We start from the raw sequence: 18,638 nt of genomic DNA, 5'->3' as shown, positions 1-18,638 counted from the left end.
GTCGGGTTGTGACAGAGTAAAAATTAGTGGATTAACAGAAATATAGAAAGTAGCAACCATTATACTGTATTTATGTTATTGTGATTTTACAAAGCTAAGGTTCAACAGCATGGTGTGATCTGGATATACCAGCATGGTAAAGAGAGGCCAGGAACTAACTGGCTTTAGCCATGCAACCATCCATGTAAAACTATTAACAACAGTTTGTCTTGTTTGTATTTGTAAGTTAATAAAAGACTGTGACAGAAAGAAATAATCCTACCAACAAGTCAGCTTTAATGATCAAAAGCTTGAAATGATATACGACTGTAAAGATGATGTCGCTCTGTGTATGTGTTTGTTGCCACATTACCAAGTTTATGGCTTTCTACTACCTATACATGTGTCATCCATTATTAGATAAGAAAGGATTCCACACAATACATATAGGGCCCTTGTATCAGAGGTGATGCTTCACAGATTCACCCGCAGATGTTTAGTACTCTGACCTAACATACTTCGAGATGCCGTAGTACACTTGTACTGTAGTTTTACTGTAGTTTTTAGGCCCTAATTTAAGGAAAAGGGCAAAGTCTGTCAAAAGGGGCAGCCGTGGCCTTCTGGTTAGCGCTTCGGACTTGTAACCGGAGGGTTGCCGGTTCGAACCCCGACCAGTAGGCCATGGCTGAAGTGCCCTTGAGCAAGGCACCTAACCCCTCACTGCTCCCCGAGCGTGGCTGTTGTTACAGGCAGCTCAGTGCGCCGGGATTAGTCTGTGCTTCACCTCACGGTGTGCTGTGTGTTTCACTAATTCATGGATTGGGATAAATGCACACAGGATCAAAAGAGTATATATACTTACTTGAAAAGCTAAGTGTTCATGAACTAGCATTTGTATGGCATGTGGGAGCATTGACCTGACCCTGACCATGGTGATAAATTAGCAAATTGACTTTGCCTAGAATTTAATTAGCTTTAGCTAGAGTTAAAACTTTGCACTTGCCCAAGCACGTACTTTTGGCCATTAATACTCTATATAAGGCAGGAGCCAGATAATGAGGCCTTTTCATCTTTCCAGCATTTCTCAGGCATTTCATCCTGTTTTAAACATGAAAATACAAAGTCATTGTCATTGTTTACCCTGTTCGAGTCAGACTGCTGCACAGAGCACAATGCACATACTGTATTTCTGTTACTGTATCTCATGTATTTTCATGTAAAGTAAAGACTTCACAAAAATACATTTTTTGTAGCTTAAAAAAGTATTGGACTGTTTTATTTACAATTTTCAGACTAGATAGACAGAGGATCACCATTTCTTGGTCCTCCAACATGATCATCAATAGGATCAACTTTTTCTAGTCAGTGCAACACGATTCAAAAAGCAGACAGTGTGAGCGTGTGTATACAGTATGGCATCATACCCCCTTGAAATAACAATTCATCTTAATCTCAATAAATCTTGTATAATTTCACTCCAGTAGACGCCTGATAATCAAATTATTCATTCATTTACTTCAGTCTGGCTTGAAGCTACAATATGAAGACCTAAAAGCTGGAGGCCATCCTTTAGAAAAATTAAATATTTGCAGCAAACTTGTAGGTGATTTGTGGGAAACAAATGAGTTCAAACAATTTTTTTTATTTTATTTTACTGTCTATGGAGGAAAACGAGCTGCTCTGAAAGCTGTTGGACCCGTAAAGAGATTTATTATTCCATTATTGCATTAATAGCCAAATAGACCCTAAATAAACTAATAAAAAAGAATGTCACAATATGAAAGGAATACAATGTGTTTTTCTGTCACCATGGCGAAATTTCCAAATTTGTCAGAACCAAAACTCTTCTGTTCGTCCCTTGGAGAATTCCCCTCATGCTGATTATGGTCTATAATACTTTATATAAGCGGCACTCTCGCCACCTCTCTAGACAGGTATCACTGGATGGCACGCCAAGGACCCTTGGTCAGGTGCAAGACTGAATAAGTGTTGTTTTGCCAATTGTAACTGACAGGATAATTTACTTTATTTTGTATTATGATGTATTGTGATATTGTGGCCAGTGGAATACGATTGTAGTGATAATGTGCATAATGAATACATGTATAATTATGAAATCATATTTTGTCAAGCTCTGTGATAATGAACAAAGGTTGAATATATCCAACTGATTTTTTAATTTTATTTTGTTCTTTGAGTACTCCAAGTGTCTGAGTACTCTAAGTGTCCTTTACCTAATTGCTGACTGTCTTTGACAGTACTTGTTGAATTACATTTCTAATATCTGATTCTCAGACAAACCAGGGAAGAGAATGCAAAATACAAGTGAGGGTGGCTTCTCACTCCCTCCTGTGCAGGTGATGCGACCACTGAATGACCAGGCGATCATCGTTCAGGTGCTGATAAGCCTGTTCCTCTACATTGACCTCCTCATGATCGTCACCTTCTTCAAAAAGGAAGCCTTCCACTCCGTCACGCGCTACATCTTCTTCGCCCACACCCTGATCTGCGACTGCACCTTCCTCGTCATCTCTGATGTGCTGCTCCTGCTCAGCTACCTCCGCATCATCATGCCGACCAGCCTGTGCATGCTGATCTGTGCTGTGGTGGTCAACCTGAACGTGGCCACGCCGCTGACGCTCACGGCCATGAGCGTGGAGCGATACGTGTCCATCTGCATGCCACTGCGCCACGCCGAGCTGTCCACGCCGCAGTGCGCTGCCCACGCCATCCTGGTCGTCCAGGCGATGGCCTCGGTGCTCATGCTGGTCACGATGATCAGCCTGGCGGTCGTCATGCCGCTGGACTTTTACCTCTCGCGTCGTGTGTGCAGCCTGGAGATGCTGCAGACGCACGCCTGGCAGAAGAACCTCACCAACGCCGTCTCGCAGTTCTACTTCCTGCTCATGTCGCTGGCCATCTGCTTCTGCTACGTCAAGATCATGGGGGTGGCGCGCGTCGCCTCCGGGGCCGACCGCAGCTCCATGAACAAGGGCCTCCGGACGGTCGTGCTGCACGCTCTCCAGCTGTTGCTCTCACTCATCCAGCTGTGGTGCCCCTTTGTGGAGTTGGCCGTGCTCCAGATCGACCTGCACATGTTTGTAAACCTCCGATATTTTGACTATGTGATGTTTATACTGGCGCCGAGGTGCCTGGTGCCCCTGGTGTATGGACTGAGAGACGAGAGCTTTCTGGCGGCCCTGAAACACTACGCGTTCTTTGGCTGCTATAACAAAATCACTCCTGTGACAAAAGACAAGAAAAATCACAGGAAAGCGTCACAGAGATTGCAGACTTAGATGTGTTTTACAAAGCAATTGTTCAGATGCTCACTGCCTGACTAACCTGACACTTCAACACTTCAATGGATCGGTTCCAGATGGATGAGTGGAGCTAGGCCGAGCGAAATTCATCTGGCTAGGGTCAGGTTACTGCCTGATAGGTTCAATCATAAATCACAGCTATAGTAAACCTCAAAGATATTTCATGCATGCATGAAACATGAGTTGCATTTAAGCATACCATAATGTTAATTTGTACAGTCATGTGATTAAATGTCCATGTCCATCCTGTTCTTCCACCTTCGTTTGTACACTTTTTAGTTTTTAACTGTTATATTCTCCAGAGAACAGGAAATAGTATTGTCAGTACCAGACATGACAGCTTGTTGTATGACACCAGATCAGCCAGTTATAGACTGAAAGCAGCTTCCTAAACATGAATGTTTTGTAAATGTATTGTAAAAATGGAACTGTATTTTAAAAAAAAGTATACTCATTTTCTAATACTGAAACAAAATGAGACAAAACACAAATAGTTATTTTTATTTAGTTGTGCATTGCATGAAATATCCAAGTAAGTGTCATTTTGGCCATTTGATTTATGACAGAAATGTCTCAAGTTACCCCACCCCCTCGTTACAGGTTTGGTCACATCTGTACTTTTAGACTGTTGGGGAAGAAAGTTGACTGGCATACAACAGGAGCCAGATACTGACCAGTGCAAAAGAAAGGGAAAAGGAAAAAATATCTGCACACTGTCTTCTTTGCTTCCAAGGTGATTTAATGGCACAGCGTTTCGACCACTGGTCACATTTTAGGAGCAAAGTAGGCAGTGTGTGCAGTTATTTTTTCTTTTACCTTATCTCAGCATCTAACCATGCCAGGAATATACTGATGCACCTTAGCTGTGTGACCGAAGCTGGACCGAAGCTGGTCTTCAAATGTTACACTTTCTTACACTTACACTTTCAAGCTCACTGTAAAATACATACGGTGGGTGACTGAAGCTGGACCGAAGCTGGTCTGTTACACTTTTTATTGTAAGAATGCAAGCACACAAATATTTTTTACAGTCTATGGTTGTAATATATAGATGTGCTTGCATTCTTATGCATTCTTTTTTTCTTCTGGATTTTTACCCCCCCAGAATTTGTGTCAACAATTCCCGGGACACTAAAAGACAGAGCTGCACAAAACTTGGTGGCCATGACACTGAACCATTGTTTTTCGTTTTCGTAGGCCGGACACAGTTTTATGTGAATATCTCGAGAACCGTAGGGCCAAGGATGACCAAATTATTTTTGTATGTTGGTCTCCAGGGTCCTTGTCAACACAACCCATGTCCACACACACACACACACACACACAGGCATACACACAGGCATGCACACACACACGCACACACATAAACACACACACTCACTCATGCAAACATAAACACACCCACACACTCACACGCACACACACACACACACACAAGAACACACACACATGCAGGCAACCAGGCACACACACACACAGATAAACACACACACACACACACATACCATTACCCACAAATACTCACAAGCGAACACACACACACACACACACACACACACACACACACACACACACACACACACACACACTCACAGAAACACACATAGACAAAAACAGACACACACACTCATAAAAAGTTGCAAGAGTAGGAGATAGAGACAAATTGACAAGCGTGATTTAATTTTGCGGAGAGCATTCAAGGACCAGGGTTCACTTAAACCCCTAAGGTGATTTCCCGATCCAATCCCCCACACTCCCATCTTCATCCAACTTCACTTCCAGTCTCCACAGTCCTGTCCATTAAAGCAATACAGTGTGAGAATTAGCCTTTCCGTTCATTTTTATTTTGGGGCAGCCGTGGCCTACTGGTTAGGGCCTCGGGATTGTAAAAGAAGGGTTGCCGGTTCGATCCCCGACCAGTAGGACAAATGTGGATGGGGGAAGTGGTTGAGCACCGCTCTCCCATGCCCACATCCATGGCTGAAGTGCCCTTGAGCAAGGCACCTAACCCCTCACAGCTCCCCGCGTGCCACTGTAGCAGGCAGCTCATTGCGCCATGTTTGTGTGCTTTACCTCACTGTGTGTTCACTGTGTGCTGTGTGTGTTTCACTAATTCACAGATTGGGATAAATGCAGAGACCAAATTTCCCTCAGGGGATCAAAAGAGTATATATACTTATACTTATACAAACAAGTTTGGATTATAAATATCTGGTAGAACTTCATTCCAAATGGTGACACTGTTTTGATTATTGTTATGAGGGGAAAAAAGAATAATGGTTTGTTTTCTCTACAATGAATTTCCCCTGGGGATCAATAAAGTATCTATCTATCTATCAATCTATCTATCTATCTATCTATCTATATATCTATCTATCTATATAGCTATCTATCTATCTATATATATATATATCTATCTATCTATATAGCTATCTATCTAATGTTATCCTATGTCAATTCTACATGTCTGATACATGTATGTTTTGTTTAAAAATGTATCCTTTGGTAACACTCCATAATAAGGTGCCATAATAAATAGCAAACTAGTAATTACCTAACCCTTTGTTAATATTTGTTAATTGTTACTAACATATCTATTTGGCACAAGTTAATAGTTTTTTCATCATCAATTGCTCGCTTTGAAGCACAAAACAGCACTTGCCCACAGAAGACCCCTCCCCCTCCACACGAGCAGCCCCTGTGCCTCTCTGCCGACAGCGTGAAGAGGACACTTGCTGCTATCAACACCCGTAAGGCAGCAGGCCCAGACAACATCCAAGGTCGTGCGCTGAAGGACTGCGCTGAGGAGCTTAAGGATGTCTTCACAGACATCTTTAACACTTCCCTGAAGCAAGCCATCGTCCCATCATGTTTCAAAGCTGCCACCATCATACCTGTGCCGAAGAAAACTGCTCCATCCTGCTTCAATGACTACCGCCCCGTGGCACTGACACCCATCATCATGAAGTGCTTTGAGCGGCTTGTCATGTCACACATCAAATCCATTCTCCCCCCCACCCTGGACCCCTTCCAGTTTGCATACCGAGCCAAACGGTCCACAGAGGATGCAATCTGCTCTGCCCTCCACCCAGCCCTCACCCACCTGGAAAAAAGAGACTCATATGTGAGATTGCTGTTTATAGACTTCAGTTCTGCATTCAACACCATAATACCACAACAACTCTTCTGCAAACTTGACAAACTGGGACTCAGTACCTACCTCTGCAACTGGCTACTGGACTTCCTCTGTCAGAGGCCTCAAGTAGTATGTGTTTGCAACAATATCTCAAGCAGCATCACACTGAGCACGGGGGCCCCCCAAGGCTGCGTGCTCAGTCCGCTGCTCTTCACCCTGCTGATGCATGACTGCACTGCAACCTACAGCAACAACCACATAGTGAAATCTGCTGACGACACAACTCTGGTGGGTCTCATCACCAAGGGCGACGAGACTCAATACAGGTTGGAGGTCGACCTTCTGACCATGTGGTGCAGGGACAACAACCTCCTGCTGAACGTCAGCAAGACCAAGGAGATTGTTGTTGACTTCCGTAGAGGTCACACCCAACACCTGCCACTGACCATCGACGGTGCTGTGGTGGAGAGAGTGAGCAGCACCAAATTCCTGGGGGTGCACATCAGTGAAGACCTCTCCTGGACCACCAACACTGCATCACTGGCTTAAGAAAGCTCAGCCGCCTGTACTTCCTCGCGGAAACTCAGGCGAGCAAGTGCTCCACCAGCCATCATGACCACATTCTACCGAGGCACCATTGAGAGCATCCTCTCCAGCTGCATCGCTGTGTGGGGCGGAAGCTGCACTGAATACAACAGGAAAGCCCTGCAGCGCATAGTGAACACAGCTGGAAGGATTATTGGTGCTTCATTCCCCTCCCTGAAGGACATTTACACCTCCCACCTCACCCGCCAAAGGCTTACCAAAATTGTGAGTGATGCAAGTCACCCCGGGCCACAATTTGTTTGATCTACTGCCCTCTGGGAAGAGGTACAGAAGCCTCGCTCCCAAGCACCACCAGACTCACCAACAGCTTCATACACCAGGCTGTTAGGATCCTGAACTCTCTCCCCCCTCCACCCTCAGCTACATAACATCCTGGACTTTTAGACCCAAAATGGCTGCCTTGCACTACCCCACTTGCACTACTCCACTTGTACACTTGCACACTTGCAACTTGTTGTTGTTGTCCTGTTGTCCTGAACACTTCTGAACACACTTCTGCTGCTCTTACTAACTTGCACCACTATGCCACTTGCATACTTAGGTCAAACAAAACTACCTCAGCCATTTATTGGCCTGACTTTTGCACTATTATATTGACTGTCTACTGTATGCACAATTGCACAATTTCTACCAAATTTTGCTGCTCTTATTTCTTCATTGTATGTGCCTTCTTATTTTTACTTTTTATATTGTTTACTTGAATGTTATGTTTGTCTGTGGACCTAATTGGTAAAATATGTCTTGTCTCCACCGTGGGATAGTAGGAAACGCATTTCGATCTCTTTGTATGTCTTGACATGTGAAGAAATTGACAATAAAGCAGACTTTGACTTTGACTTTGATAAGTATATATACTTTTTTGATCCCGTGAGGGAAATTTGGTCTCTGCATTTAACCCAATCGGTGAATTAGTGAAACACAAACAGGACACAGTGAACACACAGTGAGGTGAAGCACACACTAATCCCGGCGCAGTGAGCTGCCCGCTTCAACGGCGGCGCTCGGGGAGCAGTGAGGGGTTAGGTGCCTTGCTCAAGGGCACTTTAGCCGCGGCCCACTGGTCGGGGCTCGAACCGGCAACCCTCCGGTTACAAGTCCAGAGTGCTAACCAGTGGCACTGGCATACATAAAACAGCATCTGCACAAGCAAAATAAAAAGAAGTAGTTGAATGGGCTATATTACATGCATGATTTCTATACCATCACTGTCAGCCCTACTAGCAAGGGAGACGTGGGACATGGAATGTTCAGGTGCACAGAACGAGTTTATTAATATTCTGAGACTCTCTAAACACTCACGGACGTAGACCATACGGAGGTAATGCATAAACATAATGCACATTCATTTCCTGCTAGACTGATTTGCACTTTCCATGAGCACTAAGCTAAACTACACTGAATGCATGGAAAGTTGCTAGCGGAGTTTACAGCTAGTCACGTTAGACTCGTGTATGAACTCGTGGTCATAATGCAAACATTAATAAACGTTCTCTAAGTTGCTAGAATTGCTACCAAATCCTAACAATACATGTAAAGTAATATAATACAGGTGGTATATCAAAGTTTTCAACGTAAACAACATTTTACAGTTACAAAATTAAAGTGGAGAGCAGGCTTGGAATTTCACCATTCTGGGGGCAAGGCCACTTGGCCTTCAGTTGGGCATATTTGGTGGGGGGCACAAAGGCCACATGTCAGGGCACCAAGGCCAAAGTTAACTATACAGTAGTAGGCTATAAAAATGATCAAAGTTTAGCCTATGCAGTAGACCTGCATCACTGTATGAAACATTACAAAAACATGAAATGAAAACATGACATATTACATAGAACTGTAAATCATCTGACTATCTAGGCTATATATAACATTTATTTTATATTTGGCCTGTTATGAAATCATGTATTGAACAATTTAATCACAGCTCAGCTTTAAGAAACTCAAATAGCCTAGATGCATGCTTAGCATTTTGTGATCATTAAGGCTACTTTCACAAATTCTTAGTCAGCTGTACTCTGATTTACCAATATCTAGGCGATATTTGAAACATTTATTTTGTATTTGGCCCGTTATGAAATCATGTGGAACAATTTAAACACATTGTAAAACTTAAAGCCCAAATTTGGAGACATCCATGTATGTCGAACTTTACTGCAAATTCAAAACTGGATTACTCTGGAACGGCTAACTGTACAGGGGCCTGCTTTACACCTTTTGTGTTCGGTAAGGTCTCCTGTTTATTCTGATATATGGTTTGTCATGTGTTAAAAGAAGGGTTCGTAAAGTATTCCACCGAGATGAATGGGTAGGGAGACCATGGGACAGTAGAATGTAAAACCTTCATGTATTATTTACTTTTCAGATGTTCTGTTATCGATGAATAGGAGAAAAAGCTCTTTCATGTGATACTTGTGATGTCTGTGTTCAACAACTGAGAATGGGTGAATTTGGACGCAATTTCTTTCTTGCGCTGTCACTTTCTCCACTTCGTAAAAGACTAAATAAATTTGGCTGTAAATGCTAAGATTATTTTGACAGGCCACAGGCTAAATAAAATTGCTATTAGTAGGGCCATAAAGCAGAATATTGAAAGAAGGGGGCACCAAGGCCACCGTGGCCTGTAAACCTCTGATTTTCAAAGGGGCCTCACGGCCAACGCAAGGGCCGTCGTAGCCGCCGTGAAATTCCTACCCTGGTGGAGAGTGCTTTATACAGTCAATCTACCCAATGCAAAGCATACCGCTTCTGATCAGCTATGGCAACAATGCAAGGACAAAACGCAGCAGAGCTGCAGTATACCGTTTCTCCAAAGGGGGCTCTAAAACACCAATCTCAAAAAAGCTGCTTAATTACGGCGAAAATCACATACAAACACTAAACTATATTTCTAACTCTGTTACACCCCTCCCCTGAATTTCACTAAATTCAAGCAGCAACCAAATAGTACTTCCAAAGGCAAAGAGTACACTACTTTCAAACACTAGACAGAGGGTCACCAATTACAGGACAGCCAACCACAAAGGTATCCAATAAGGGTGAAGTGGAAGAAGAGATATGCAAACTCTCACACAACCAACCACTGGCAGTAGGGTGCCTTATACACCCCACAATTAGCCTAGAAATCTAGACGCACCCTAGCGGCGGCAAATTAATTTGCTCAGCCTGTACGTCTAGTATCAAACCATAGGGATTTCTATTGGCTAACACCGTGGATGTTATTCAATCACAGCGCTCTATTTTGTTAGAGAGTCTTAAGGCGGGCTTAACAGGATAACGACAGTCCTGCGACTGTGAACAACAAGGAAGGTGGCTATGGCGAACGAAGAGTGGTTGTTTGAATCGGCGTTGGCGTCAACTTTGGAGGAGTTGGACTTGTGCTTTTCTTTGAAAGTTGAGCAACACAATGCATTTAAGTCATTCCTTTCAAAGAAGGATGTATTTGCCGTTTTGCCGACCAGATACGGATGTGGTCGTAGCGCTGGCCTATTGCATGCCTAGGCAGTTTGAAAGACAATTCTCTGCCCGCCCCTTGGATTAAGCGAGGTGAATGGTTCGATTCCAGACTATACATTTCAATGATATAGGATGGCCCGCCAGGCTACCCCATAATACCATAAAGCCATAAACCATAAATTCCATAAATTCTCCACAAAGCTAATCAGAAAAGCTAGATAAATAATAATATGTCATTAACTTTTATATTAGTATATAGTTTGTAAATAAACAGTTAACATTTATATGATGTAAGAAATAACTGTTAATTAGTGCCAAAAAGACATTTAGTTAACTATTAACACATATTAATACAATATTAGTTAATATATTTGTTAAAATATTAACATACAGATTTTATGCAAACAACTAATATTGAATTAATGATGAAAAAACTATTAACTTGTGCCAAATAGATATTTTAGTAACAATTAACAAATATTAACAAAGGGTTAGGTAATTACTAGTTTGCTATTTATTATGGCACCTTATTATGTAGTGTTACCTATCCTTCCTGTTTTCTTTCAGACAAGATGCTGATAAGAAATACACCTCAAATCAATAAACGTATAGGTCTTGGCCAGGTCAGGTCAAAGTGTTCAAAAAAAAAGTGAAGCCACGTAAAGAGTAGTCTGTAGCTTTTCCGTCAAAATCTACATGAATGAAACAATGAAACACATTTCCTGTCATTCAACATCAGTGCACTGTGATGCAGAAACAAGATACACAGGTATATACTTATACTTTCAATGTACTGAGTACCCATTTGTGTTGTGTTTAAGGGGGGGGGGGGGGGGGGGGGGGGTTAAATACTCACAAAATATTAAAAATCAAAGTGTGCAGGTCTGTAATATGTATCTTTACCACTTGCTCAGTCAATTTATAATTTTAATGCAACAGTAATTGCCACAATAAGGGAATCCCCTTTGCCCACATTTTGCCAAAGAGATGGCTTTCCTAAAACCCATATGTTTCAAACCCCATCATCAGCCACAAGGGGACAATCTCAACAAAAAAAGCATGATTCAATATAATGAAGATACAGAAGTGACATTGGATGTGTACATTTGAGTGGTCACTGTTTGGTATCCACCTCACAATCTTTGGAGATCAATTCCCACAACTGAGGCTGATATAAGCCTTTACCTTCCTCCTTTCTACACTATGGAGGGCTGAGAGCTGCTATGAACTGACTCATTGCACATACAGGAAATTCATATGGTGTGTGCTTATTTGAGGTTGCACAGGGAGACAGATTGCAAGGCTTTATTTTAGATTTTGCGTGCTGTGACTTTGTCTTTGTATGTTTAAAAATGTGACTCTCTTATAGGCATATTGGATATTTATTGTGATATGATGTACTTCAACAGTTTGTAAGAATGTTTGTGAATTTTAGTGTACTGTAGCCTTCAAATATCAGTGTGCATTTACATATTTTGTTTCCTGTATTTGTGACACTCGCTATTGAAAACTGAAGGGGAATTATAAGATGTATTCAGTCAGAGGAGTTAATGTACGTTATACTATATCAAGACACATGGGATGTTGAAACATTAGCTTTCCTCATATTTTATATGTTTAAGTTAAATAACTGCATACCTTGATACTGTACTTTTGCTGTCTTGAGAGAAACTTTATGTATGTTTATTTGAAATCAGTTTGAAATCAGTTCAAGAATTGTGCCAATACTTTATTTGTCTTTCTATTTCAGTCTACACAGAAGAAACTAACATGCAAAATACAAGTCAAGGTAACATCTCTCTCCCTGCTGCTCTGGGTAGACAGCCAATGAATGAGAAAGCCCTTCTAATCCAGGTGCTGATTGCTCTGTTCCTCTATGTGAATTTCCTAATGATCTTCACTTTCTTCCAAAAGGAGGCCTTCCGCACAAACACTCGCTACATTCTCTTTGCGCACACACTAATCTGCGACTGCGCCTTTCTCATCTTCACCGACATGCTTCTGCTGCTCACTGTGGCTCGCATCATCATGCCAACGGGCCTGTGCATCGTAGTCTGCGCCCTGCTGGTGAACCTGAACTTGGCCACGCCGCTGACGCTCACGGCCATGAGCGTGGAGCGATACGTGTCCATCTGCATGCCACTGCGCCACGCCGAGCTGTCCACGCCGCAGCGCGCCGCCCACGCCATCCTGGTCATCCAGGCGATGGCCTCGGTCCACGTGGTGGTCATGCTACTGAGCTTGTTCGCCGCCATGCCTCTGAGCTTTTACTCCTCGTCGCTGGTCTGCAGCCTCGTGATGCTGAACGCGTACGCCTGGCAAAAGCACCTGAGTGATGCCGTGCTGCAGCTCTACTTCCTGCTCATGTCGCTGCTCATCTGCTTCAGCTACGTCAAGATCATGGGGGTGGCGCGCGCCGCCTCAGGAGAGGACCGCAAGTCCATGAACAAGGGGCTGAAGACGGTGCTTCTGCACGCTCTACAGCTTGTCCTCTCCCTCATTCAGCTCTGGTGCCCACTGGTGGAGGCGGCCGTGCTGAGGATTGACCTGAAGGTGTTTGAAACCGTTCGATACTTTGACTACATCATGTTCATTCTGGCGCCCCGTTGCCTCATCCCGCTGGTGTACGGTCTCAGGGATGAGAGTTTCACCTTGGTGCTGCGATATTATGCCCTGTTCGGCTGTAACAAGAGAGTCGCTCCTGTTAATGGGCATAAGCCGAAGACCAGATCAACAAAGAGACAGAAGGTGGAAACTGTGTAGTAGCCTTTCACCACACCACTGTTTAAGATTCTTGATTTACTAAATGTTTGCAGATATCAATAACAAGAACTTTTCAAACTGTTGCAATGGCAAAGAATACAGTTAGAAAAGATATATATAATTTGCCTTCTCAAAACATATCATACTCATCCATAAATGATAATGTCTGGCCACCACATGTGTCAGTGAAGTACACAAGCAGTCAAGTACTTAGAATATCTTTGCTGTAAATAAAAAAAAAACATCCTTATGTTGTTCATCGTTGAATTGTGATTTTGTAAATTGTGTTCTATATTAATTCCCTCCTTGCAGTATATTTTTTACATTGAAAATATAGTAGCACAACATGCATGTTCAGAGTAATATAATACCCACACTATTCTCACATTTCTGATCTTGTGCTTGCTTTGACTTTGAATCAAAAACTATTTTTGATGAAATCAAAAGCATACTTAATACTCAAATAAAATGACATAATTTGTCAATAGAACCAGAATCACTGAAAAAACTGAATCAATTCTGACAAGCCCATCCATGTGAAAGACAACTTGCTATAGAGAGAACATCTCTCATTGGGTTTCCTTGATATGGTTTTATAATATGATATTGTTTATATATAAAAAAGGTATATGTTTTTTAAAATAAAGTTGACTAGTTACTTGCTCATTAATAAAGCATAAGCCTCTCACTCTACTGCCAGGTCATTATGCCCCTGGCCCTGTCTCTCCCAACAGCAGGGAGACCTTTTCCCTCATTGCAGTACTGCTACCATATTGTACACAAACAACCCTGGAGTGGTAGAAACTGCATTTATTGTACATCAAACCCTAATGACTAAAATATGTTGAATCAGTTGCAGTAGATAGTGGCTACGAAAGTAGTGTCAAAGCTCATACATGGACTGAGCATGATGTGAACTGCAGTGCAACTCAACACAGGAACATGAATACACACAGCATAGGCCCACTGCCCACAGGAACATGAATACACACAGCATAGGGCCACTGCCCACAGGAACATGAATACACACAGTATAGGCCCACTGCCCACAGGAACATGAATACACACAGCATAAGCCCACTGCCCACAGGAACAGGAATATACACAGCATAGGCCCACTGCCCACAGGAACATGAATACACACAGCATAGGCCCACTGCCCACAGGAACATGAATATACACAGCATAGGCCCACTGCCAACAGGAGGTAAAACAGTGAACAGGGCTCTGAGTAGTATGTCAGACAAGACATCCCTTCATTATCTGCTGATTTGTTTTCTTCATCTATTTTTTTTGTGTGGTGCATGTATGTATTTAAAATTGATACCAAGGCCGTGCATTACAAACATGGTCCGTCAGTCCTTGGCTTTCAAACTCTAAATATAACCAAGGTCCTTAATAGGAATGAAATATATAAGGTAGCTTCTTCAAGTCCATTATTTATTTTAAATGATCAAATTAAATAGTCTCTCTTAGTCTATTTAGGTTTACAGATAGGCAGTGACATATTTAGAAATGGACTGTCACATACAATATATAAGGGCGGGCATTTGAGGAAATACTTCATTGGAGCCTATTGCTCAACTAGAAGGCAAGACCCAGATACAGCACAGGTGATAGGATCATGCATTACACTGAGGATTTAAATATTATTTTCACTGCCACTTTCATTACACAAACTATCTACAATAATTATAGTTGACTGGACATGCAACTGCTGTTAATATGTTGTCTTAATTCTGCTTATCCTATGGCTTCTTGATTAGTACATTTGATTAACAGCAGTATTTTTAATGGGCTAGCAACGAAAGTCAGATAAGGAACAGATCAGATAAGGAACAGATATGTCCATTTCTGTGAAAATATTTCAACATTAAATGGCTTTTATTTCTATTATAACATCGTCATAAATGTCTAACATCACTATTGCTTACATACAAATATATATACTTTTTCTTTTAGATATGGTTGAAAACCTTTCTCTGATCTGCTGTAACATCACCAGCAAACCAACCAATCTATTCTCCAGGCCTTTGAATGAGAAGATTCTGCTTGTGCAGGTACTGGTTGGGATTTTCCTCTATGTCAACTCTCTCATGATCTTCACCTTCCTGAAGAAGGAGGCCTTCAGAACAGACACGCGTTACGTGCTCTTTGCCCAGACGCTCTTCATGGACTCCTTCCTCATGGTGCTGACCGACCTGGCAGTGATTCAGAGCTACTACCAGTTCACGATACCGTGCGTTCCCTGCGTCATCCTCTGTATGGTCATGATCTGGCTCCAGTTTGGCACCCCTGTGACGCTGGTTGCCATGTGTCTGGAGCGCTACGTGGCCATCTGCATGCCCCTACGGCACGCCAACATCTCCAGCGAGCGGACGCAGCTGGTAGGTCTCGTCGTCATCTGGTGGCTGAGCGCAGTCCCGCCATTCCTCGTCCTCCTCCTGTTCCTGGAGTGGGCTCCACCGAGCGTCCTCTCTTCCAGCATGATCTGTGAAGTGGAGCTGCTGCTGCCAAAGAAGTGGCAGGCGAACTCGAGGTCGGTCGTGGCGACATTGTACTTTCTCTGGATGTCAGCGGTCATAGTAATCACATACTTCAGAATAGTCAAAGTCGCAAAAAAAGCTGCTTCTGGGAACAGTAAATCTACCACTAAGGGTCGCAAAACTGTGATCCTTCATGCAGTGCAGTTGCTGTTGTGTTTAATTCAGTTCTGTTGTCCTTTTGTTGAGACTGCTATTCTCAGGATTGATTTGAAACTGTTCGTCAATGTGCGATATTTCAATTTCATTAGTTTTATCTTGGCCCCGCGTTGCCTAAGCCCACTGATATATGGATTGAGAGATGAGAAATTTGTATTGGTCCTTAAGTACTATGCAGTTTTTGGATTAAGTGGAAAAAACCCACTGTGCATTCAAGTTTGAAAGGCAGTAAATCAATGTTATCTAATCAGGCAATAGTATTTGTGATATTTTACTGTAGTTAATGTTAGCGTCAAATTTTCAGATGAAGATTTAGTTTCTATTAAGTTGTATATTGTATTTGCACACTTGTATTTTTGTACACCTTTAACTACGGAGCCCGGGAGGTGTCATTGCAAAATGTTTGTGATATATCAAGAGACAGATTTACTAAAATGTGCTCTCATTTTACTAAAGCGTATGTTAATTTTATACTAAAAACCTGTGCTCAAATCCTGTCCTCATTTTCGTAAATCATGTGCTCTTTTAATGATTTCGTTCCCATGTTTTATTCACAGAAATTAGGCCAGCACAACAGACCAATTTGTGCTACTATGCTACACACACTACACTCCAAAGTTTCCCTGCATCATTACCCTATAGCCTGACATAGCCATCCTCAAAATTCTATTCAGAATTTGAGTCTGGAGTGTGAGCATTGGGATGTGATTATGGGGCGGGTTTCAACGGATACAGAGTGGAAAACGCCTCTTCACATTGGTAAGGTCTATTGGATAGACCTAACCAATCAGACCAATGAAATAGCCTACCATGAATCCTAGTGGCCAAGTACACAAGCTTTTTGCTCTAAACAAAACCGATCGAAGGTCAGGTCAGGTGAATGAATAGGCACCATTGCTCATATGTCCATCATTGTATAAACCCACCTGGACAATTGGATTGGTCTGCACAGTTTTCAAGTATTCATAGATTTTTATTCAAGTATTTTTGCATATTCCGGTTTCTAAGAAAAAATCTCTACAGTATGCGTGAATTAATGTGGTTTCGGGAATCATAAAAAATGATATCCTTTTAATAAAATCAGTGTGTATGTTGTCTCCGTAAGGACTTTAGATCTGTTATATCGTTAAAATATGACTTACTATGCCTCTGCTGCCAGTGAAAAACATTAAACTACAAACTGTCTCCCGCGCTGTCTCCTAGCTGTGCGTCATAGATATATATACTGACTAGATGTATATATATCTACGGCTGTGCATCACAAGACAGGCAGCTAACCACAGTTAGCTTTAGCGAGCAAGGATAACAACGTTTTTCACAACAATTACACTCTTAAACAAAGTTAACTTCTCAACTACAGAAGGGTTTGGCAGCCACAATCGGTTGGATAGTATAAATCAGGTGTACTATAACTGTAATGTAAAGTTACGTGAGAAGTCAAGGGAGTGAGTGAAGAGTCATCTGTAACCATGGATGCCTCTCAACCGTCCTGCTGGTTACACCAGGCAAGCAGCACACTGTAGTCCACTTCATTTTTGCTATAGCGGGTAGCAACATCTTCATTTTTACGAAACAAGACTAAAGTTTGTGAGAAAATACTGAATAGTAAATACATTTTAACTCATCAAAATGAACAGCGAGGTTTTCGACGGCCATTACTTCGCTCAGAACTTATTTGAACTGTATTACCAAAATATCCATTAATTTTCCATTCCATTCCATTCAAGATTTTTTCTTATGAACCAGGAAGCGTTAAAATTCTAACGCTAAAAACTACAAGCTTCCGGGTGATTACCAGACTGAACTTCCCAACCTCAAATGTTGTGGGCGGGGCTTAGTTCGAGGCAATCATTACCCAGCAGTAGCTTCTCCATCACTTTTCCCACTCTAGCTACTGTTCTCATTCATTGTTGTCAGACCTGGACAGATACACAGCAACAGTAGCACACACAAGAAGGGAGTCCTTGTTAGAATGTAAACAATACCTCTTTCCAAATGTAGTAGGCTAAGGCAAACAACAAACTACAACCTAATATTCACAATATCGAACACTAAGAAATGGATACATAACTTAACATTAAGTGCTGCTGGCTGTCAGGATGAGGGCATAGGGACCGTCTACAAAGTGCACCACCGGAGAGCAGTCTGTAAAAATAATTTTGTCACTATGTTTTTAACAATGTTTGACAAGGGGAATGTCTAACGTGTGGATTGCCTAACTTTCCAGCTTTACCAAAAATTCTGTTGTGCTGCCTTTCCCAGATCATATGAATAAAATGTGGGAATGAAATAATAAAAACAAGCACATGATTTGATTAAAACAAGAGCACAGTTTAGTAAAACAAGAACACAATTCAGTAAAATGAATGCATGATTTAGTAAAATTAGTGCACGATAAAGTGAATTTGTGATTCAGAAAAACAAGCACCCAAATAAGTAAAATGAGCGCACCATTTAGTTAGTCTAAAAAACTAGACGCACCTTAGTGGCAGCAAATTACATTTGCTTCCAGGGCTAGTCTAGCAACTCACCGTTGGCTTGTGAGCTCGAAAATTTAAACTTCTATCAGGCCAATCAAATGCGTGTATAGAGTCGTTAGGGCTTAACATAATGATTGATGGAAGAGTTGCAACGTTTTGCTTGAATTCCCTGCTTTGAAAACAAAGAAGATGGATGTTG

The 18,638-nt window shown here is 42.0% G+C and overlaps 3 protein-coding genes across 3 annotated transcripts; all 3 read left to right on the top strand.

Annotated features, from left to right (window-relative positions):
- Positions 1-2,339: 2,339 nt before the first annotated feature.
- LOC125307884 (odorant receptor 131-2-like) lies at positions 2,340-3,278 on the top strand. Its single transcript, XM_048264017.1, has one exon. The coding sequence runs from the start codon at positions 2,340-2,342 to the stop codon at positions 3,276-3,278; it is 939 nt and encodes a 312-aa protein (XP_048119974.1).
- Positions 3,279-12,321: 9,043 nt separating this feature from the next.
- Positions 12,322-13,366, top strand: LOC125308589 (odorant receptor 131-2-like). Its single transcript, XM_048265147.1, has one exon. The coding sequence runs from the start codon at positions 12,322-12,324 to the stop codon at positions 13,255-13,257; it is 936 nt and encodes a 311-aa protein (XP_048121104.1). The 3' UTR covers positions 13,258-13,366.
- A 1,855-nt stretch (positions 13,367-15,221) lies between these two features.
- Positions 15,222-16,181, top strand: LOC125307883 (odorant receptor 131-2-like). Its single transcript, XM_048264016.1, has one exon. It carries the CDS (start codon positions 15,222-15,224, stop codon positions 16,179-16,181), a length of 960 nt encoding a protein of 319 aa, XP_048119973.1.
- The last annotated feature ends 2,457 nt before the right edge of the window (positions 16,182-18,638 follow it).

Source organism: Alosa alosa, chromosome 15, assembly GCF_017589495.1.
Source record: "Alosa alosa isolate M-15738 ecotype Scorff River chromosome 15, AALO_Geno_1.1, whole genome shotgun sequence".
NCBI classification, from domain to species: Eukaryota; Metazoa; Chordata; class Actinopteri; order Clupeiformes; family Clupeidae; genus Alosa; species Alosa alosa.
Note: the sequence above shows the minus strand (reverse complement) of the source record. Positions and strands in the feature narration are given on the sequence as shown.

Coding starts and splice junctions, on each gene's coding strand:
- LOC125308589 (XM_048265147.1), top strand. CDS start 12,322: ATGAATGAGAAAGCCCTTCTAATCCAGGTGCTGATTGCTCTGTTCCTC.
- LOC125307883 (XM_048264016.1), top strand. CDS start 15,222: ATGGTTGAAAACCTTTCTCTGATCTGCTGTAACATCACCAGCAAACCA.
- LOC125307884 (XM_048264017.1), top strand. CDS start 2,340: ATGCGACCACTGAATGACCAGGCGATCATCGTTCAGGTGCTGATAAGC.